The sequence below is a fragment of the Homarus americanus genome, unplaced genomic scaffold (genome assembly GCF_018991925.1).
Source record: "Homarus americanus isolate GMGI-L3 unplaced genomic scaffold, GMGI_Hamer_2.0 scaffold11150, whole genome shotgun sequence".
In the NCBI taxonomy this organism is placed as follows: domain Eukaryota; kingdom Metazoa; phylum Arthropoda; class Malacostraca; order Decapoda; family Nephropidae; genus Homarus; species Homarus americanus.
The window spans coordinates 1,151,630-1,176,308 of NW_024720555.1; the positions used below are offsets into that span (position 1 = coordinate 1,151,630).

Below are 24,679 nucleotides of genomic sequence, written 5' to 3' on the forward strand. Positions count from 1 at the left end.
TATAACCACTGGTTATTTGGCCGGTATCCAGCCATATAACCACTGGTTATTTGACAGGTATCCAGCCATATAACCACTGGTTATTTGGCCGGCATCCAGCCATATAACCACTGGTTATTTGACCGGTATCCAGCCATATAACCACTGGTTATTTGACCGGCATCCAGCCATATAACCACTGGTTATTTGACCGGCATCCAGCCATATAACCACTGGTTATTTGACCGGCATCCAGCCATATAACCACTGGTTATTTGACCGGTATCCAGCCATATAATCACTGGTTATTTGACCGGGATCTAAAAGAAAAAGTCGATCAAATATAAATACCTGTACAGTACAGTACATGCAAAATTAAGGATACAAAGAAGAAAAAATTATAATAAATTTATGTCAATTTGCTAAGAAAACCAACATCTCAATGTTTAACAGTTATGCTACAGTTAAGTATCAAGTTCAGTAGAGACCTCAAATTTTTTTTAACCTAACCTGACCTAACCCACCCCAACCTAAACTAACTAGGACATCTTGGAGTATCAGGAGACAGTTAAGAAGATACCAATAGTCATTCAATAATAGTGTAATGACTAGTGTAATGCCCACAGCCATCCTGACCACAATTCCATTACAATCACACACAATCCCGCGGGTCCCGATCAAATAGCCGACGGTTGTTCGGCCAGGAATCCCGATCAAATACTTTACAGGGTATCCATATGTTAGCCTGTACCATGTGTAGTAAACTATATGTACCAACCATACCCATCAATTATAGTTTTTTGTGGTGTTCCTATCAAGGGAAAAATACAAATATTTTCTTACTTTAAATAGACAATTTTAATTTTCCCCGACAGAAATTTTTAACATTATTTTTATGTAGATTTTACTTAATAAACACCAGTACTGTATCTACCTATCTCTCTCTAACTTGAGCCAAACTTAACTTTCACCTTAATAACTTTAATGATGAAACTTTGACCATTATTACTATAAACTTACTGTATTATTAACAACCCGTCACTCTCACGTATCCAATGGTATTTTCTGAGTTAATTAGACTTTTTTTGGTTATGATAATTTGGTTCCTAAAAGTTAAAAGGATAATAAAAAATAATGGTATATTAATTAGGGTATTTGGCGTCACCTCTTTACAACTAATGAATTAATACAACTACAATAACACTTATTATACAACACAAAATCTTCACCAAAAAAAGCTTAATAATATGTTTAATGTAAGTTATTCTGTCAAGGTTAACTACAATCTGTCCTATCAAAACCCATCAATAAATCACCTAACTTTACTTATTTACGTCGTTATATTTTTATTTTAAGTATATAAATAAATGTTATGGTAATTGACAGTTGTTTTATAATGTTACCTGGGTGTTTAGATGTAAGAGAGGAGGTTACTGGAGGATAAATGAGTGATGGACCGCAGAGCCCGGGTGACAGCGGCCTTTACAGCACCAGTTCCACGTAGCCACTGACAACATCAACCCATAATTCTACTCTCGTTGACAAAGTCTTCCAATAACTTTTAAATTCTTCTACCATTTACACGTTTAATAATAACACATTTTATACTTTTTTCACTTTGTATAATTTATATTGATATATTATTCGGATTAATCTTATTTTTAATGTAATTTTGTCGTTACAGAACAGAATTTAGTATGTGAGCTGAGCTGTCATTTCTCGAAGATTATTGGAATCAGATGATGACATTCACTGGCGGTAGATTTAAATGGAAATAAAAATCAAAGCAGCACTTGTTGACACTGTACATTTCCTCTATACTACAAAATGATTTCAATTACTAATATGTTTATAAATTATTGATCATAGGTAAGCAAATGACTTCAGATCAACATACACACACAAGTAGCAGGTAGTAGGCAGGGAGGGACTACCGCCTGGTAGACCCTGCTTTTTTACTTTACTTTTATCCTCTTCACCACTGATCAGCTCGTTAGCCGTATGGCATCACTGAGACGAGGTGAAAGCGTGGCCAGGGACAACAAGAACACCTTGTGGGACGCCACAAAACTTGATTGCTCCGTCGGCTGCGAACATTAAAAGTACCGTGGACATTCTTGGGTACATCCAAGGTGTCATCTGTTGAATAATCGAAGGCTGCGAATTAAAACCCGCAAATTTTAAGGGCATGCTGTAATTGAAAGATTGTGCAACATTGCAACCAATAGGTTTGGTTAAGATGGGTTCTTCTGACATCTTGACATTACATAGGGTCTTCTGTGACTTATTCATAAAATTCATAAACACATTGCGATTCTGCAATTTCTGTAGTTACTGTACTCACAAATACTGTAACAATAGCATTGCACGCAGTCGTGTGAGAGGTGACAGACGTGTTTTGGCATTGTAGAAACTTAAACAGTTCTATTATTTATTAGTTATTTTTTACACAACATTAGTTGTGTTTAACACTATTTATGCATCATATTTGGATACACACAGACTTGGTATAATCTTAGGCTTTTTTACTGTACCCCTAAATTCTTTATGTTGTGACATGAAGAGCAAACTTCATTCACTATACTGTACATCACTTGGAATCTAAAAAAAAATGATACAAATGAAGATTTACGGATAAATTTTTCATTTGCATCAGTTAATATTGCTGGTGACACTGTTGCCATGTTAGACTCATCAGTGTAGCCACATCTCCTAGCTACTAGGCTGAGCTGTAAGCTATGTTATGGTTGTTTTTGAATTAATAATTTTGGATATACTGTACTGAATGAATAACTTTATTCACTTTTTTTTACTTAGTTACATGCACACAAATCATATATATACAGAATATGAAAAACATGAAGGAAATAAACATTTCATGTGTGAGTTAGCGGGGTTGGCCATGAGAATGGGAGTGCCATGGCATGAACGAACTCCATTGCTAAGGGATAGGCAGAGGCAGCATACCAGCTGGGCTGCGTTGCTATGGCGGTATCGGCCAGTGTTCTTGAAGCTGTGTGTATACAAACTTATATCATTTTGATAGTAATATATTGATCACCCATTGTTCAGAAAATTCTATGGTCTGGCTGCGGTCATGACCGAGGTGCCGGACTGGAGAGATTCACCTGTATCATACTTTCATTTACCCTGCACCACTGACTGCCTGGAATCATGTGACAGACAACACAAGTTATTCTCTCTAATTGACTTACAGTATCAGTTGTGTTGTACTGTTATCATTTAGGAAAGACACTGTAAGTCCACTTGACAGTGAGAGACTGAATTCTGTTTTCTGAGTATACTTCAAGTAGTTGTTAATACACAAGACCCCTCTAAGTCAGACTTCTTTAAGTCAGAAGCCTCCATATGTCAGACAAGCTCTGACTTTGGGAGTTCTGTGGAGTGGCAGTTAGGAGAGGAGTCAGCTCCCACATGTTTGTAGTTGTGACCACTGCTCCACTGCACACACCGTCATTCATTGTATTTAGTAATTCTCTGGTGTATTATTATGCCCTCTAAAGCAAGAAAAAAGCTGAAGATAGGAGACAATTGATGCTGGGGTCTCCATGAATGTTATCTGTGAGGAGTTTGGGCTGAGTTTTTATGACCAATCAGATTTAAGTGCACATTAGATATAAGTGTAACACAATATACTGTAAGTGTAACTAAATGTAAAGTGTAACACAATATAAGTGTGAATACTGTACAAATATTGAAGTTATAAGCAGTCCCTCATTGTCATTTCATTTGTTATAATACAAGTAGGTGCAGTGCAAAAGTATACTGTTAACTTTAATATTAGTCTTAAAAGGGATTAAAAAAAAAGAAAGTTATAAGCATGGGGGGGGGGGGGTCCATATACGTTGGAATTCTAGATAAATCAAACAGCCTTGAGCTCCATACAGTCTGACTTAGGGAGGTCTTACTCTCAACTATTCACCCTAGTCCTTCACTTGAACTACTACATTGACAAAGATAGAATATTTCTCCTATCCTCAGCTGTTATTGTTAGGCTGGGTTCACTGACCTAAGTAGTGTGGTGTTTTTGTAGAAGATATAACAGCAATACATACTGAGGACCAGACTTCGTTGACCACAGTTCATTCTGTTTCCTGCATGTTGTAAGAGGCAACTAAAAGGATACCAAGTTGCCAACAGGTTCCTGGTTTGTATAGCTGTTCTATTCCATGATATTTGGTACAGGTTATGGATTCTTAACTATGGTGTCTCACAGGAGCTCCCCACTGAGAGTATGGCCATGACACTAGAGCCCTATACAGTACAGTACCTACATATGGAGTATTAAGTAGAATATACAAACATAAAACTGAAATAGTGTACACTACCAATAATTTCCTGTAGATTTACAATGGAATCGTGGACAAGATAAATCTGAAGATGTCTTGAATAAAGACAAAAGCTAAAGTGCTCCAGTGTTTCCCTTTTTGCTGTGTGGTTTTATCGAGAACTACCAGTAATTGATTAAAAATATATTTCAAACATATTAATTGCATACATACTAATACAGGGTAATTTTTTTGTATTTGAGAACCCTAAATGGTTACTATATTTTAGGTTGTGCAATAAACAGGACCCTAAAACTCAATACAGTAGCACAGAACTCCTATTGACTTTTAGGTTCCTCTTTATTGCACATCCTAAAATATAAAACCCATTTAGGGTTCTCCAATAAAAATGACCAAGTACAGTGCTGGAACACCAAGTAACAAATTTCTGTCAAGTTTTAATGGGAACTGATGTACGTATAGGTTGAAAAATAAGAACTATCAAGTGTAAAGTAAGTGTTGAGCTTTATATTCAGCATTGGTCTCAAAATATAATGGTAGTTTTGTACACTGTGATGGAAAAGGCTTTTGAAAATACCTTAGTAACTCATAAAAACAAGTGGAAAAAAAAAAACTTCTCACTATCAAGTGCTTTACAACAAAAAACACTGAATATTCCTTGTACAAAAATTGTTCTAGTCATAACTGAGAGTACTATCTGGAAACCCCTAAGCTTATTCAAAATGGTTTATTCAGAATCACGTAATTGAAATATAAATAATTGCCTGAATATCATTATTTACTTGTATCCCTTGTATCCAACTGTGATCTGATATAGGAAATGAGACACCGAGTTAAAAGTGTCCAGTTTATGATGTCTTACGAGGGTGTAACATACTCCACTGAACAAGACCCACATTTACCCGTTGTGTTGAATACATTGACATCATTTTAACCTATTCTGTGATCACATTAACAATATTTACCCATTTTGTGACCACTCTGACAACCCACTAACATTTATTTACCCATTGTGATCATACTAACAACATTTACCCACTCTTGACAATCAAGGTTTCTGACTTATTTTGGGTCACAGATGAACAGTTAATGACCCAACTCTGTGAGCCCCTTTTCATAGGTTAGATCACAGTTAGATAGCCAATGGTCTTTAATTAAGTTACTAAGTAAAGCAGCCCTGTGAGAAATTTATTCACTTGGAATGGGGTAAAACAACCTTTCTTTTATCGCTGTCAATGTTGAAACATATTGATACAATGCAGTACAGTATATATTTCTCAGTGTGAGGAAAGTACCACAAACTGGAACACCCGACCATTTCTTATAACACAGGCAACACAACCTAACAAAATCCACGTATACTTGCACTGTTTATATTCATGATGAACTGTATACAGTACCTGCCTATCCAATTGTAAACCTGTATGACAATTTTACTGATTAAATATTATTGTAACTGTATTATTATTATTATTAACAGGCAATAGTACACTAGTTTGGTTTGTTTCATCTTAAAAATCAATGGTTTAGTAGTCCAGTTTGTCATATCTTCTAACATTGTTTATATTGTTGATGTGAGTCAATATATATATATAGAGCATTTTTAATAATTTTTGCTGCACTAAAACTTTAAAGTAAGTTGTGAGGCCTGAACAAAAAAAGAATTAAATACAAGTTCTTTTCTCCTCAGGATAAAAGCTGCCACCCTAAAGAGATTATTATACCTTTTTCTATGGTACACAGTACAGTACTTTCAAAACTAAATCTCAATACAGTACATTATATTTATCATAAAAGCTGGCTATGTGGATAAGATGGTCATCAACTGTCATGCAGTGCTCAAGAGATTTACAAAGTTAATAATACCAAGCCCTCATGCACTGCCTAACTAACATACAAAATACGAGTGACTATTCCAAGACATTAAAGACTGACTAGCCATGTAGTTGTATGGACTATGACATACGGGTAACCTCTGCAGGTGACATAAGTCGCCATTAGTTGGAATAAAATCTTACGAAGGCTGAATAGACCAAATAATCCTCACTGTTAACTGTCATAGTGTCAGGAACCCTGAAGAATTAATTATCACTCCTCAGCCAACCACTGATGACTAGCCAAAAAGATCCCCGTCCATCTATATCCCAACCTAACCTAACCATTAGTACAAGGGTCCAATTGTAATGGGCCCATGTCTTAATCAAATTAGTCTAGGTAAGAATCTCTTCGCCTCCTGTGGATATCAGCAAGTGTATGTGTACATTTATTTTTGTTCTCTTTGCCATCACTCCCTTCATTAAGGCTTCTGTGCTCCAGGATCCTCCCCAGATTAAAGATAAAAGGTATGCTTAAGTTAGTTCAGGGCCTTTTGGCAACTGAGCAAAATATTCTGCCCAGTCACAGTATTTCTTATACTGTAAACACACAATGCAGCTCTTTTTGTTAAGAGTGTCCATACTTCCTAGACACCGAGTGGCTGTGAAAAATTACAGCTTGATTAAGGGTATAGCAAGTAATTGTACAAAAATACAGTTTAACTTACATTTACCTCTTGAGTACAGTACAGTACTTCTTTAACACTAATATTGACACCTGGTTGCTACTGATTCAGCATATTAGGGATTTGAAACTTACACATGCAACATCAAGAATTTTGGACCCTTTCTTATTCTAGTTTACAAGCTTTCATAAGGCAGATGATGAGAGATTTTGACAAGAGTGACAAACAGGAACAATTCTGGGGCTTTTCTCATCCTCAAGTATTCGCACTGCTCATGCAATTCAATTTCACTAGAGCCATTGACAAGTGTTTTAAGCAACAGGTTTCTTCAGAACAAAGCTGATCAACATCCACTGACGCAACTTTAAATAAAAGTCTCCTATGGACTTCCTTTGTTATAACCCGATGGTATATGCTCGGCCATTGGGGTTATGTATTGATATTATCTGTGGGGACGTAACACACCACTCGTACCACACATTCTTCTTGTTGGTGCACCTCCAAAAGTGTACCTCCATCACGTCACCCATACGTACAGGAACTGGCTCCTACAATGAATAAACAAGCTGTTTAGTCAATCTGATTCAACTTATTCCCTAAAAATGTTGTGTTCAAGTAGCATTTATGGATCATGAAAGGTTAAACGTTGATAAAATATAGGGAATGAAGGTTAACCAACAATAAACTGTAATACAACTTCCCCACTCTTAAGTTTCTATGAAATAATGTATTACACAGAGTTTACTTGAACTAGTGACACTATATGAAACTTATCACCTTAACCATCAAACTAATGATGGGTTTTAACAACTATAACACTCATAAATACTGTATTCTTGATCTTAAAACTATTGTATGAATTGTTTGAACTATTGTGACATCTGTTACATCACCCGAGAAAAAATAGGGGTCTCAGAAACTAAGATTATAATCAGTAAAACATACCCGAAGAGGGAAGAGGATGGGGAACCAGGAGAACATGCCCCGGGAGTGTGTCTCAGGTTTAATGCTCAGAGTTATGTCTTTATATAACGTGGCTTCAAAGTACCCGCCAAAGCCGTGAACGACGTTGTCTTCCGTAATTTGAAACTGAAGTGATTTATACCGTGTGTTGTCTATCACCTTGGCTGGAAAATAAACACATATGTATAAATATCTTTCAAATTAATTCCAGTACCAGTACCAGTACAAGTATGGTCATACATGAATATTATATGTACTTTATTTACACTTAACTGGCAGCAATGGATCACCTCCCTAATGACCATTAAGTACGGAACATAAAACTTCCAGTGATGATGGCCACTCTCCCTACAGCTACCTTCCAGTGATGATGGCCACTCTCCCTACAGCTACCTTCCACTGATGATGGCCACTCTCCCTACAGCTACCTTCCACTGATGATGGCCACTCTCCCTACAGCTACCTTCCCGATGATGGCCCTCTCCCTACAGCTACCTTCCCAGTGATGGCCACTCTCCTACAACCACCCCACTGATGATGGCCACTCTCCTACAGCCACCTTCCATGATGATGGCCACTCTCCCTACAGCCACCTTCCACTGATGGCCCACTTTCTCTCTAGCCACCTTCCTGATGATGGCCACTCTCCCTACAGCCACCTTCCCACTGATGATGGCCACTCTCCTAGCTACCTTCCCACTGATGGCCACTCTCCTACAGCTACCTTCCACTGATGATGGCCCTCTCCCTACAGCTACCTTCCTGATGGCCACTCTCCCTACAGCTACCTTCCACTGATGTTGGCCACTCTCCCTACAGCTACCTTCCACTGATGGCCACTTTCTCCCTACAGCTACCTTCACTGATGATGGCCCTCTCCCTACAGCTACCTTCCACTGATGATGGCCACTCTCCTACAGCTACCTTCCACTGATGATGGCCACTCTCCCTACAGTTTACCTTCCACTGATGGCCACCCTACAGCTACCTTCCACTGATGATGGCCACTACTACCTTCCACTGATGATGGCCACCTCCCTACAGCTACCTTCCACTGATGATGGCCACCCTCCTCCCTACAGCCTCCCTACCTGTTTCCACTGATGATGGCCACTCTCCCTCCAACTTACTTCACCTCTCCCTGATGATGGCCACTCTCCCTACACCAGCATCCCTCCTGCTACCTTCCACTGATGATGGCCACCTCCCTACTGTTTACCTTCCACTGATGATGGCCACTCTCCCTACAGCTACCTTCCACTGATGATGGCCACATCCCTCCTGTTTACTACCTTCCACTGATGATGGCCACTTTCTCCCTACAGCTACTTTTCATTGATGATGTACCCTCCCTACAGCTCCCTTTCCACTGATGATGGCCACTCTCCCCTGGCTACCTTCCACTGGCTACCTTCCCTGATGATGGCCACTCTCCACAGCTACCTTCCACTGATGATGGCCACCTCCCTACAGTTACCTTCCACTGATGATGGCCACCTCCCTACAGCTTCCTTCCACTGGCCACTCTCAGCTGATGATGGCCACTCTCCCTACAACCACCTTCCACTGATATTATTACTCTCCTAGCTACCTTCCACTGATGATGTTACTCTCCCTACAGCTACCTTCCGCGATGATGGCCACTCTCCCTACAGCTACCTTCCACTGATGATGTCCTAGCTAACCTTCCACTGATGATGGCCCTCTCCCTGACCACTCTCCCTTCCCACTGATGATGGCCACTCTCCCTACAGCTACCTTCCACTGATGATGGCCACTCTCCTACAGCTACCTTCCAGTGATGATGGCCACTCTCCTACAGCTACCTTCCACTGATGATGGCCACTCTCCCTACAGCTACCTTCCACTGATGATGGCCACTCTCCCTACAGCGACCTTCCACTGATGATGGCCACTCTCCCTACAGCTACCTTCCACTGATGATGGCCACTCTCCCTACAGCTACCTTCCACTGATGTGTTTTTTCTTGGTTACGTTGATCACTGTCATCACTTGATCAAATGCGTTGCTAAACCATTGTTGTTTACTGCACTTTTTGGGGTTGCTTACTTGACACAGTTTCTTTGACAGCCAGAAAATTTGAAAGTGGGCCCCATATGCATTACTGCTCATTAAGGTCAGTAGGGAAACAGTAGACTGTATAATAAGCCTTCGGTACACAAGGAGGCAGCATGGCTGGTATTGTACTTAACCAAATTCACTTGCCCATGTTTAAACTTAGGTACCCATTTACAGCTGGGTGAACTGGGGTGCCCAAGAATAGAACCACTGACCTCTAGAACAGGTGAACGCTGTATCCACTCGACCACCGCACTCCTGACAGCCAGTACAAGGTGGCTAATAGTTATAATTTGTGGATATGGTTTAGGTTTATCATTGCTTTAGTAGAATTTTTTAACTGCACGTGATGAGCAATATCACTGCACACTTATTTTATCCCCTTCTTACCTCTGTTGGGATGATTGAAGGTGAAGAGGGGTTGTGAGGGAGCCAGTTCCTTTTTGTTATGTAAGTACACCACATAAGGAGTCTCAAAGTGGGCAAGGAAGTGTTTATCTTTCTCCCGACAATTTCTGATCTCATTGTATAACTTGGGTGACTGGAGGGGACTGAGGAAGGAGGTGTAGCTGCTGGGTATACTAATGCCATCCTCTGAAAAATTAAATCACTGTAACATTAAATTGATAAGATGGACTGTAGTTTAGAATTATCATATACAACCACAAACAACTTAACTGAACTCAAGTAAAAGTCATAATTTTGTCATTCTTTCCTCATATTCATTCTAAAATTTAAAACTTAAAAATAAGATTATTTTTATTTTAATAAAAAGCTGCACCTATAACATCTATACAGTATTATGACAAAGAAAAACCCTATCAATAAAAATACCTTTTAGGAACTTCTGAGCACCGTCAAGACACTCTGGAGAGAGTTCATTGTCACCAAAAGACCCTAACAGTTCAGAGACCAAGATATCAGCTTTTTCGGGGGCGTCCCAATCTCTCATGTCACACGACACCACTGTTACCTGTTTAATAAATACAAAATCTTATATAGGGTGATATATACAGTCACAGCAGGTAGGAAGTTGCAAGGATGAAAGGTTCATGCTAAAATACAGCGTGTCTAAAAAAAACGTATACACACTGCCTTACGGATTTTTGTGGAGATGGCGTAATGTTTGTAATCTCTCCGTTAGCCGGAATCTTTGATCCCCAGAACTCTCCAATAGCCAGAAAAATTTTTGAGCATTCCAAGAAATTCCAGAAAAAATCTCTCCATTCCATGTATGGGAATGAATTTCCCAAAGATTGTGTCACGTTTTGGATGCAAGAACGTGTGCCAGGCATAAGGGTGGTAGGCTCAGTGCTACATTTGGCCACAACTGTCATGGGACTGCATGGGATGATATAATGATTGGCTGATGTATCTTGCAGCCTATCTCCTCAAACTCTAACATCATGACACTCTTAGTTCATTGCCTGCTGCTATTGTACAAGCTTGTTCACTCACTCACTGATGTTTTTGCATACAATCTGTGTTGTGCAGTACTGTACCAGCATATAATCAGCCAAGAATACCATTAAATCAGTATTAAGATGTAAAAAGTGATTATAGTTATGTATATTGTACAGTACAGTACTAGTACTTCAATAAGTGTGAGAGTACCAGGAAACACTTGGAGTACCTTAGCTTTCATACTTATTCAAGACATCTTCAGAGGCAACTGAATTTACAACTGAGAGAAGAGCTCATACACAAAGGGTGTCCGGACATAGCGTAAGGTCAGGTCAGTAACATGAGACCCACTAACCCAACCAACCTCCATTACAAATACTTTCCAAAGCACATTTAACCTAAGGTCACTGACAAATAAATTTATGTAAAATATTATAAGTTCTGTACTGACCATCACTATTCTAAAATTTATTTATCTAATTAATTTGATTCAACCATAAGTCTTTCTGTGGCACATGAAAATTTATACATATTTATATTAATGTTCCAATCTGTGACATGAGTATAATACAGTATTATCTTTAATATATTCAGTACTGTACATAGCTGAGTGAACAGTGTATGCTAGTGTGTAGAGGGTGTATGTACAGTATACAGTGCATGTACAATCCCTCCTTCGTGGAGGCAAAGCCCAGAGAGGAAAGTGACAGTTAGCAACACCTGCTACAGTAGATGGTACAGGACAAAGGCAGGCCATCCTGTCTCATCATATCACCATTTGGCCTGCCTGCATCACATGCCCAAGATGACAGCATCTGTTGGTGAGTACAGTATGGTGTATATAGTAGTATATTTTGTTTATTTACAACATATTGTACGTGTACAATGGTGTTTTTGTAAATAAATACAGCTGTGTCTGTCCATGTGAGATGTGTAGTTTAGACTTTTGGAAAACTTTCCCCAGTGCAGAATGGAAAATTCCACACCTCACAACCCCTCTTGTTGGCCCATATAAAGATTTTTTGTTTTTTATATACTGTATACTTCTTTAAATAACATTTTAGATAAACTATTCAGGATTATTTGAGTAAAAGTCGGGTTTCTAACTTATAAAGAACTGATTTTACAGACACTGGTATAAACATTTCTTTCTTTCTCTCATAAAAGAATTCAGTCACCATCATCATATCGCATTGAAATATTTTGTTTAAGGACCCTTTATTAAGAATTTCTTCTGGATCATTATGGATAAAAGTTTATACACTTCTTTTGCTAGCCGTAAATATTTTTGCTTGAGACCGCTGCCAACATGCTATGGGAGCGTTTGTCTGTGTAATACTGTATGCGTAGTTTAGACTCTCAGAAACATTCCCCAGTATCCGGAAAAATTTGGGGATGTGTGATTTTTTCTGGGGATGCGAAAATTTGCCTCCATACCTGGAAATCTCTCAATCCCGAAACTGCTCTGCACCAATTATTCCTGCTAATGGGGACACTGTATCACTATTACAGCAGCAACATTGTCCTCACTTGTTTATTGAGTTTGACATTAAATACATCTGATTAAATGAATTATATTGTTTATGATCATAACCCAATAATGAATAAACTACTTATTCTAACATTTGAATACATCACCCAGTTGAACGGTCACATACAGGGTATGATGTACCGTCTGGGCAGTACTGCTACAATGGTGATTTCTGACACTGTATTACCTGTTCTCCCCAGTCTTCATCCTGCTGAGCTTGTAGTGTAACAACAGCATTTGGATTCTTTTCTACAGCATATACTTTGATTTTTCTCTGGGCTCCCTTTGCTGCTGCCAGGGCCCGCCGCACAAGAGGACCGCGACCGGCCCCCACCACCATCAGTATACTGCAAGAGATGATACATGTGTAGGTAACCTTTTCATGTTATTATTATCCTTTCACCAATTACTAGCGATTCAGGTGGTTAGTCTGTTCTTTATTGTCCAGTGTTAGTACAGGAGGAAACCAGAGTACTTTACTAAGGCAAAACCTGCCAAGTTTGGTAGGGTCACTCACATAGGATAACACCCTTCTCACATCTGTCCTGGGGCAGGGATTGAACAAACCCAGGACACAGTTGTGAGAAGTATGGTAAGACAATCATTACCTAACAGCTGTGAGAAAATAAGAATAGTTCCTACACTGCTCAACACACTAAATGAACAATTACTAATCTAATAAAAGGGACATCAGTTATGATCTAACCCCTTCACTATGGGGACATCACATTTAAGATTTTGTTTGTGTAACGGCAGACAATTTTATCCAGCTCAGAGGAGTTACCGTACATAAGGGGTTAAGGACAAATTAGATGAATATAATTCTACTTACATCTCCTTTGTGTCTCTCTCTTCTTCAGGAATCTTATCACAAATTGCCTTATACATCGCTCGTTCATATTCGGCATATTTGACGGGATCCTTCTCAAAAACTTCGTAAGTCTGAGACTCCAAATTGTCCATCAGAGGTTGAAGCGGACACTGAAGGTAGTCCTCATATCCCCGAGCAAAGTCGGTCAAAGGGTCTGCTTCAAGCTGTGCCTGGAAAAGTTTAGGAAATTTATGACATATAAGTGAAGTTAACCAAATATGAAGCCAGTTTGGATAACATATGTCAACAATAACTATATTGAGATGATAACTGAAACTTTAATTGACAAATATAAAATTTAAGTCAGGAGGTCTTACCCTTATTATATGCTCAAGATACTGCTGGTACAACTTAAAGTGCTGGTGTCGAAGTGGTCCTGTTATGACAAACTGGGCGTGTAGCTTGAACAGTGACTTTATCAGTAGCTGATGAGCACGAGACAGGACAGGAAATCCCTTCTTGTTAGTCAGCCAGATGGAGGTTGGCAGAATAGCACTTTTTATGGGCTCTCCAAACCACCTGTGAATGTAAGCCACTTTCTGAACACAGGATGTTACTTAATATCTTAGGTCATCATGAATAGTCAAATCTGTAGATGTTCAGTTTCAGCTGTGAGGTGAACAAGGGTACAGTAAAAACAGTCCAATATACTCAGGGTACAGTAAAAAATACAATATACCCAGTCCAATAGACCCAGGGTATACTAAAACAGTCTTATATACAGTAACCAAGGTGCAGTAAAACAATACAATATAATGTACCCAGAATATAGTAAAAGTCCAACATCCCAAGAGTACAGTAACAGTGACCAATATACCCAAAGTAAAGCCCTCTGTCACAAAATCCTGTGCTATCATTGGCCGTGTGACTGACAGACATTTAGCCACGATTCACTCACCGAGGAGAATTTACAAGAAAGAGAAGCTAAGGAGAATTTACAAGGAAGATGAGTCAGAAGTCCTAACAAATTTGGGTAAATTAACAACACATGATAATTTTCCAAGACCAACACGGGTCTCCAACTCTCAAACATGAAGATTGAAAATGGTGGTTATAAAACTAAACTTCTATATTCATAACAAGTAGCAGGGCATCTAAATTTGATTCAAGAGAGCTTCCCAAAGTTACTGAATGAATACAATATGGAGGCAAAGAAAGCAATGTATGATACTGACAAGATGTATTCTGTATTAATGGAGTACTCGACTGATTTGTGTCCCTGGTGTTGGAAGAGCTAAGTCAGTGATGTTAACCTTACAATGTACTGTACTGTACACATAAGTTACATAACACATATGGGCTAGTATCAACCCTGAGCTGGCAGCTAAGGATTCCCTATTCCATCCCCATATGCACAAATATACAGTGCAAGAAATATCAAAACATCCACTGGTGATGGCCATCTTCCCTACAGCTAGCTTCCATTGATGATGACTGCTGTTTAATCCAACTTTAGACATTTGGCATTCCAGAAAATGCATGTGTTTTAAATTTTCCTGTGTGACCAGCCACTCTGTTTATGTGCCACAAGTTCCTCACCTGTCAAGAACACTCTGATCTGGAAGGTCTGCTGAAATTTCGATAGCCAAGCCAACCTTCTTCTGTAAGTTGGCTATACTGTGAAACCTGGAGGAGGAAGAACAGGTAGTGAGATGACTCCTTTACTATTGTTTGGGGTAGATTAAGAGACATAGAAGCACTAAGGGAATAATTATTATCTGAAATGTTTCCTTTTCATTTATTTACACATGTAACAAGTGAGAACGAAAGTTGCCACCATATCTCTCAGGCTCTCACCTGTTCCACCAAGTCCAGGTATCTATCTCAAATCCATCTTCACTCTGTTTCTTGTCTGAGCGATACTGGGCTGCAATTTCCTCTGGCGCCTGCATGGGAACTCTCACCCACACCTGCAACATTACAGAGAGAAAAATTATGTTGTTACTTTCACACGAGGGGAAGATTATGTTCAGTTACTTTCACATGAGGACCAGTATCAAGATGTCACTGTAATACACATGGATACTATGGTGAGATATACTGTACACACATTACCACTATACTGTACCACCAACACCACCAACACAGATATAATCCAACATGAAGGTAATAAGTTTTAAGACAAATGTGCATAAGGCTGGCTGTAAACTTACCTGGTAACACACACCCTGGACGATTTTATCATGAACTATTCTGGCCATGTTGGTACATCTGCCCGTTGATAGAGACAGCATCACGGCAGGAAGACCAAGATGAGAGGCAAAAGCAAGTTCTTCACTAATGGTATCCTCACTGTTAATACGTAAGCTGTTGGTCGGGGACTCCAAGTTCAGGATGGCATTTGGACTGACGCGACCCACAATCAAGCTGTTCCACTCTGTAGTAAGACAATATAAATGGTTCATCATCATAAAACATTGTCTCAAACACTCCAATCAGACTCATTCCAATTTCATGGATTTACCTGAGATAAAAGTAATGTTCAGGACTGCAATTGTTAACTATATTACAGGTATTGTCCTTGGATCCTTGATTCTCGGTCATACATGTAATCCGGCCTACTCGGACCGCCCTTTCCCCTAATTACAGTATAGTCCGAGTTGGCGAGGTTTTACTGCGCAGTACAAGTATCTCTCGTTCACCGAATTTTTTTTTTAACAACCTTTATCACTGAACGTAAGGTCAAAATTTGGCTTTGTGATAACTTGACTCACTGGGAAGGGGGAAAAAATGGGGATGAGGTGGTCTGTGAGATGGCATAGTGCCATTGTTACATGTAATGAAACTATAAAAGTTATGGAAAAATCAGTACATTACTCTAATGTTGCTTCGAAATAAAGAAAATATAAGAGACAAGTACTGTGCTGTATTATAAAAATGAAAAACATGGGTGTATATGTGTGTGGAGCGAATGTTCACATGGAGTCAGTGGGCTGTAACTGTGTCATGGACTTGCCACCCAGCTGCGCTCCCCCCAATGTGACGGCACGTCATACACACACAGGTCTCTTGAGTCAGTTGGGTGACTGCCTGGCTGAACTGTGTCTAGCTGCCCAGAGGATGGTTTGAGTGTGGAAGGAGCTATTTTTTTCACATAAAATATGTGCTACTGTATTTTATGATATGCTATGAATCACTTTTATTGTTTATCATAGCCCCTTTTTTTTGATGTATGCAATTTTAAATTTGTTTAGATTAGGCTCATCTTTTGCTCACTAAATCCTTTAACTCTGAACCACTGCATTTATATAGAAGGTTGAAGTTAATACATCAATTGTTTAACTTTGAAACCATTTATAACAAATTTGTTTATTAATATTACGTATTAGGAAGTACAGTACAGTTATGTATTCAGTGTTTACAGCCCTGCCATTTGAACCTGTTGTTTGCCCTCTGTGCTTTGCTGTTATCCCTCACAATAGCGATAATTTTCATTAACATTAGGTTTTTCAGGAACTCAACCCCCCCTTGCTAAACGAGGGATACCTCACTACAGTACCTGTATTTATAAATTAGATTCCCATGAGTAAGTTTCATATACTGTACCTGTCTACAGTATCGGTATATGTTTTGCCATCTAATAACAATTATAAGTTTATAAGAGATAATTGCCAGATGTAGAATTTTTTTTTCTGTGTTGAGAGAGAGAGAGAGAGAGAGAGAGAGAGAGAGATGCAAATAATTAAAATTTTTGATGGTTAATGAACATCATTGGGCAAATGACTTTGAAATCTAATGTTGCAGTTAAAGAGTTAACTAGTTCACTGTGCATACCTAGTACAGTAGTAGTCATATAACAATACAGTAAATCAATGAAACAACAAACTATAACATTGTGAGTAAAAATCAAAGCCAAACATCAAGAGGAAGAGAGAGTTGGGCAGCACAGCTCACCTGAACTACTGAGCAGTAAGTCAGAGCGAGTGAAGGCACCGGCCCGACCCTTGGCCTTGCCCTCAACATGCTCCCTGGAGAACCTCGGGTGAGCGATGGGCACAGATATGAAGTCATACCTGTATATGGAAGATATTGTGGGTTACTGGAGAAAACTATACAGTACATTAGTTGATAAGAAGTGATGTCTGCTTCATATAGGTACAGTACTATACTGTTAAAATATATAGCTCATGGTCTATAAAATATATTATGGAAATTTGAGAGAAAAATTGGCTATCTGTTAAGAAAAATTTTATGTATATACTTCATAAAACTTTAGAAGAATGAGCTCAATCATGAAACATTTTAAGATATTCAGAGTTCAGTAATAAAGGTTAGAAAAGTCAATTGTCTATATTCAAGAAACACCATGTAAAAAAGGGTACCGCATAACATTAAAACTGTCTCTTCCCGGGTAATAAAACTCATTTGCTTCATCCAGTTAGCTGTGTGCGGAAACTGAATCCAATGTCTTGAAAAAAAGATATTGTTTCCTTATGTGGCTAATTGATCTAGTCCACTGCCCTTAAATATTAAAAAAGTTTCCAAAGTTGCCGTGTCTAAATAAGAAAGAATTGGAAATATTAATGTCTCTGAAATGTTCCCGCTAAAGTAAAAACTGTTGAAGTGCCAACACAAGTGGCATCATCAGTGGGTGGCAGTCACTGTCTTTAGCTATTGTATTTACAATTAAAATTAGGGAAAACTAACTATGAAAAGTATCCTGGTGAAGATTATCCATTTGGATTTATTGCCAGGCTCAGCCCACATCTACTCATTGACTCTATCACGGCGGTTCTTGAACTGGTTAACGGATGTTGTTTGAACTACATACTGGTCCAGATTATTCCATTTGTCCACTGCTAGTTGACCGAGAGCGTGTCTTCTTTTTTCTTTGTTTGCTCTTTGCTTTTGTAATGTGTGGTTTTGTCCTATAAGTTCCTTGATATACGTATGAGGTATTGGAAATTTTTATGCCTACATTTTCGTAACCATTCATTATCTTGTATGGCTCAATTAAGTCTCCTCTACTCCTTCTCTCTTCCAAGGTGATTAATCCCAATTTTGCCAGTCTTTCCTCATAAGATAGATCAGTCAGTGATGGTACAATTTTTGTTGCTCTTCTCTGCATTTGCTCAATACTATCAATCTCTCACCTCTGTGATACAGCATCCACACCTGTACACAATATTCCAGGTGAGGTCGAATGTAGGTCAAATATAGAGTCTTAAAGAGTTCTTCATTAATATACGTAAACGTTCTCTTAACAATTCAGAGTGACTGGTTCACCTTTGCAATTGATTTTGCTGTATGGCTCTTAAACATCAAGTTGTTATTTATCACAACTCCAAGATCCTTTTCTTTCTTTGCCACATTCAGTCTTAGGTTATTCATATAATATTCAAGTTGAGGATCATTATTGCCGACATGCATCACAGTACATTTACCCGGGTTAAAGTTTAACATGTACTCCTATGACCAATTGTTTATCAGATTTAAATTTCTCTGCAATCCTGAAGTCTCCTCTGCATCCATCTTAACCTCTTCATAGGTCTTGGTATCACTGGCAAATATTTTACTCGTTGATGTATCAATTTCTGATGTCAGATCATTTATATAGCTTATAAATAACAAAGGGCCAATAACACTTCCCTGTAGAACACCACTGGTAATGCCTTCCAGCTGGATTCCACTCCATTTATCACCACCTTCTGCTTTCTACCACTTAGAAATTCCTCAATCCAGTTAAGGATTTGGCCTCTAATTCCCAACTTATTTAACTTATACACAGTACAGTATAAGCCTCTTATGTGGAACAGTCAAAAGCTTTCTGGAAAACCAAAAAGACTGCATCAAAATTTTTACTCTCATCATCCCACATTAGCCAGTCATCAAAACTTTCTAGGAGGTTGGTTAAACACGATATAGATTTATTACTTTTTTATTATATGCATATACATAAATTACAGTGGAATTGAAAAACATAAGTATAATGGGGGAGCAGTACAACATGGGTTGTACAGTAATAAGGTTGAACAAGAGGACAGAGCTGTCAGGATTATGTCTAGCTGGCAATTATGTTCATTGCAATGGTAATTACTTATCTATTTACATGATAATTTCCGATAAAACGGTTTTGATGGTACAATAAAAGCAGGTACTGTAAATATAGTAGGTGTTACAATGTACAAGAAATATTAATACTTAGACAATAGATATTTGTTTTTACTGTTTATATATCTATAAAATAATTTACGATTTCTCTTTCACGTCTTTTGTTGCTTGATTTCTGTTTTTAATATTCTGTATTCCTTAAAACTATGATTATTCTTATTTGCCAAGTACCGTTTCCTTGCACAGGCTTTGTTTTTAACTGCTTTGTCAGCCACAAGATATCAATTTTCTTACCCAATTCTTCCTTAGGTAGCTGGTTAATCTGGACCACTGTACAGTACAGCTCCTCCCCGACTTACAACGGAGTTAGGGATCCAAATCCAGGTCGTAAGTCGAAAATGCTTAAATAATACATAGAAAATCTAAAGTGGGTGTCTCTTTTTCTTCTCAGCACCACAAAACTCTTACTTTTAAGCATGCCAGCCATTTTAAAGTGAATTACAAACAAAAATTTTGTCAGTACAGTATAGTCTGGATTTACGCGGTTTTTGTTTACGCGTTTGGTCATTTTCCTCGGTGCCTTGCCAGAATGAAATGTTTTAATTACGCAGTAAATTTCATCATTTACGCGGGAAGCGGCGCGGGCAGGGTGCGCACGAGGTCGCCCAGTCATCAAAACATTACCGAGTTCTTCACCCGCCACCCACCACAGCCAGCCCAAGTCAGTGATAGTGAGGAAATGGACTTTGAGGGGTTTGACAAAGAGGCCCTGCAAGCCTCTGTGGTGAGGGCCAATAATCTGCCCTCTGCCTCGGAACCAACCCCCCATCCCCGTGTGCCCAGCCTTCTTATATACTAACGTAAATGTTAAAAAACCTAATATTATTGACATTTCTCTTAAATATTAATGGTGTGTGCATACCATCATAAAATTAAGATGTTATTTTTCCTACAAAGTACGTATTGTGTCGGAAAAAGTGGCGTTTGGGAGTCGGCCCAGTCTCTATTTCAATTAATCCCATATGTTGTTATTTCGTTTAAGCGTTTCTCGTTTTACGCGGACCTCCACGGGTTCAATTGACCCCGTAAATGCAGACTATACTGTACACAGCGCAATCACTGACGTTGGGACTCGAAAATACGTAATTTGACAAAATTTTGGTACGACCGAGGCAGGTTGTAATTGCAGGTGGTTATAAGTCGGAGAGGAGCTGTATATATCAGGTGCCACTAAGAAAGCACAGGCTCTTAATTGGCTCAGCCATGTCAATATTGTTAATATCATCCACTCTGTATCTGCATTTTTCTGGCTAAATAAACTGTTTCAATATCAACTGTTGTTAAGCACTGCTGTACAGTACTTTGTTCCTTCTAGTACCAAACATTACAGTAAAAAACCCACAATTCATACCTCTCAAATTTGAAACCACTTATAATTGGTGATGTTTTGCTGTTATGAAATATATATATATATATATATATATATATATATATATATATATATATATATATATATATATATATATATATATATATATATATATATATATATATATATATATATATATATATATATATATATATATATATATATATATATATATATATATATATATATATATATATATATATATATATATATATATATATATATATATATATATATATATATATATATATATATCAGCGGGAGAGAAAAGGGAAGCCGGACATTGGAGGACGGAAATGCTGTGTTTAGCATGTTGCAGGTGTGAGATGCAGTTACTAGAACAAGTCTTTTCTAGGGGGGTCGTATGCATACTTTTCTCAGCACATAAGGACAATGCTGTCTTTTTTTAGGGGGGTCAATTGTAATATTCAGAAATTTTGGTGTGATATTTAGACGTAAATAGCAATAATGGCAATACTGAGTCATCCAAGGTCGACTGAGTGAGGGTGGTGCTGCCCACACGTAGTGGGAGCTTCTGGAACTGGGCCTATATAGTATTAAGTGTACTCTAAATAATTAATATGGACGGGAATCATGAAATTAAATGAGTTATTAAATTAAAAATTATTATAGATCGTTTCTCAGTCTAAATATGTTACGTATGCCCCAATTAAGCTATTAGTTATGCGGGAAAATATCACTAGCCCATGGCAGACGCCTTGAAGAAACGCGCCCCCAGGCGTCAGTCGCGTGGGAGTGTTCCAACCGACAGGACGCCTGCGTGTCAGGCCAGGACAAACGGTCACGTGATCTGGTCTCCTTTGTGTTAGACATCAGTATAACAAGTAAGTTTCATTCGATTTCAGACAAGGTTTAGATAGGGCAGAGAAGAAGTTAACAATAGCTAATAGAGGGTATATTGCAGGGATTCTGTAGAGCCCACGGGGTCTTGAGCCCACGCGGTTGAGTGAGCAGTTTGAGGGTAGGAGCGGAGCCAGCTGTCTGTGTTGACAACTAACTATGTGGGACCAGCGTCCGCCCTCGGTTGACGATCGTTTGGGGTCACCAGATCTCCTCCACCTCGGTTCACAATACCACAAATCTTCAGGCAGTTTAGTGAAAACCTCTTACTAAAGGGAAAATAGAACCCCCCTCAGCTGGACAGGTTTCAGTGGCTCACTGGCCCCCACTCTCTTCCGTTTCATGGATGTACCGAGTGTAAACTGAGGTTATGTGAGTGAATGAACGGTCACACACTGAGACCAGGAGTCTAATGGGTACTTAAGAGACATTTTGTCTCCCCAGTATGGGTGTGTTCTGATGCATGTTACGGGAAATAGTGGTACGGTGTGTTTAGAATTTCCCAAGTCCAGGTGTGAGAACAACGCTCCTCATGGATGATTTTCACACGTGAGACATAAGAAATCACATCCAAAGTTGTGAAGGGCTTGTTAGTGCCTTAAGAAAAATACGGGTGCATGCGGAACCTATGTGTGAGGTTAAGGAGCATGTTTCACGGGTATTGGTGGAGAAAAACATTCATGACTCCTGAGTTCGCGAGAAAATACTGACAAAATTAAAACCAGGGAACACCCACATGACTGATGCGTCATGAGTGATTTTCTCGTTTTTTTTTGTAAACGCCGGCCTCCTTGGCAGGCTAGTAGTTACACCCTTCGGGTTATTTGGCCAGTTGGGATTGTAGTAGTTGTGGGTCATTCCAGAGAGGCGATGATTGATCCATGTGGGTACCTAATAATTTCTTACTATGTTTTATCCCAGTTCTCAGGGACTGATATTATTTTGTTGAGTGCCCATAAGGCCTATTCATGGAGGAGTTAATAATTTCTTAATGTTTCATGCCATTTCCCCAGTGCTTGATAGTATTGTGTTCTAATGATTACGTGTCACTAAGGGATGTGAGATAACGAGGAACTGTTTTCAGATGAGTTCCTCATTCTGGTGTAAGTAGCACTGTTACCTTAGTAGTGTTTCATAAGGCATTAATATTTTCTACCTAATTTTGATATCTTGTATAACCTTTGTTCCCCAGTGTAGTGTCTTAAGCCAGGCTAAGAGGTGCGCATATGTTGGTGTACTATTATTGATTGTAGTTGTAGTGTTGGAGGGAATAGAAGTGTCAAATTTTACAGTGCGTCTGATTCACCCAAATCACAGGTGTTATCTTTCCACGGGTCACGGAGAATATTGTTTTAAGTTAAGCGTGTTTGTGCTGGTTCGGGTTTTTCTCCAAGGGGCGCTTCCACTGCATTACCATCCACTAATAATAAAAACCCCAAGACAAGTGAGTAAATTCCTGACCGGTTACATATATATTACAAATTTCCTAATATTTGGTAAAATTTTGAAATACTTTTGAGACATTAAAAAAAAATCACGATATACTGTATCTTGGATACGAGTTGACTACTTTGGATACAATTTGTCTTGGGTACGAGATGACCCTAACCCGCCAGTCACGGTCACATATAGTTCTCGAGTTGTTCGCTGGTAATGGACGCGTAGCCAATAAGAGCGCACTCATGGTAAAATAGCATTTGTAGAGACTTAGCCGGGGTCAATTTAGGATAGTAGCCAGGTTTCGGTTAGGTTAGCACTAGAAAAGAAGGTCTAATTCGTTCTAATCACAAGAACCACAGGAATAACGACTTTATATTTTTTGAAATTTGTATTTTTTTATGGAAAAATTGAAACCTGGCTATTATCATCAATGACCGAAATTTCATCTGGTTGCTGCTAATGCCGGACCACTTTCGTCAAATATCACCTTATTTTAATTGATGTAGTCTGGTACAGCAGGTAGTTAGATGGTTGACGTAGTTAAGACAAGACATAATAACTGACAAGACTCGTGGTTCATCAAAATGCTTCACTTCTACTTATAACATAAAATAACTCCAGCAATAACAACTTCTTAACATACTTTCCCGAAATAAAAATTAAGTATAATTCAATTAAATAAAAACATCATAACCTCCAGTAAATACCAACATAGACCCTCATTAATAACACATAATTTAACGAGTTCACTCCAAGCTAAATTCCACATTATATAACCACATCACAACCTCCTCATGTACACAAAATAACCACAACTACTACTAAATAACCAATAATAACTCACCCAGCTCTTGACGAGTCCTGAAGGCTGTCATTAAGCTCATAAACATTAGAAAACTCCAAGCCACACGAGACACGAGTGCCCGCCATCACTGACTGTAAACACTCTGGCCCAAGTCTGCCTAAAACTATTATATTAACACTATTATATAATCTTACTTATTATTCCTTTATAAAACTCTATTATTTATATCTAAAATTATAATGATATATTTTTTTATTAACACCAGATATAATAGATACCCCGGGTCTATAAGCTGAATGATGAGAATAAGCTTAGTAACTTTGTAGTAAGTGCTGGACGATGAGAATAAGCTTAGTAACTTTGTAGTAAGTGCTGAATGATGAGAACAAGCTTAGTAACTTTGTAGTAAGTACTGAACGATGACAACAAGCTTAGTAACTTTGTAGTAAGTACTGG

The 24,679-nt window shown here is 38.5% G+C and overlaps 2 protein-coding genes across 4 annotated transcripts in view; both read right to left on the reverse strand.

The window, feature by feature from the left end:
• The window catches only part of LOC121860582 (protein transport protein Sec23A-like), a 28,033-nt gene extending 26,533 nt beyond the window's left edge, over window positions 1-1,500 (reverse strand). For all 3 annotated transcript variants that reach the window (XM_042357750.1, XM_042357751.1, XM_042357749.1), the window contains exon 1: window positions 1,383-1,500. The gene's annotated coding sequence lies outside the window, so the exon portion shown is untranslated. The remainder of the gene's footprint in view (window positions 1-1,382) is intronic.
• A 2,957-nt stretch (window positions 1,501-4,457) lies between these two features.
• On the reverse strand, window positions 4,458-24,356 carry LOC121860584 (protein arginine N-methyltransferase 5-like). The gene is made up of 12 exons (XM_042357752.1): window positions 24,263-24,356; window positions 17,532-17,650; window positions 15,791-16,014; window positions 15,435-15,547; window positions 15,177-15,263; window positions 13,955-14,156; window positions 13,599-13,807; window positions 12,954-13,113; window positions 10,666-10,804; window positions 10,222-10,425; window positions 7,735-7,916; window positions 4,458-7,337 (listed from the first exon to the last, which is right to left on the reverse strand). The coding sequence occupies exons 1-12, from the start codon at window positions 24,346-24,348 to the stop codon at window positions 7,185-7,187; spliced, it is 1,878 nt and encodes a 625-aa protein (XP_042213686.1). The 5' UTR covers window positions 24,349-24,356; the 3' UTR covers window positions 4,458-7,184.
• Window positions 24,357-24,679: the final 323 nt, after the last annotated feature.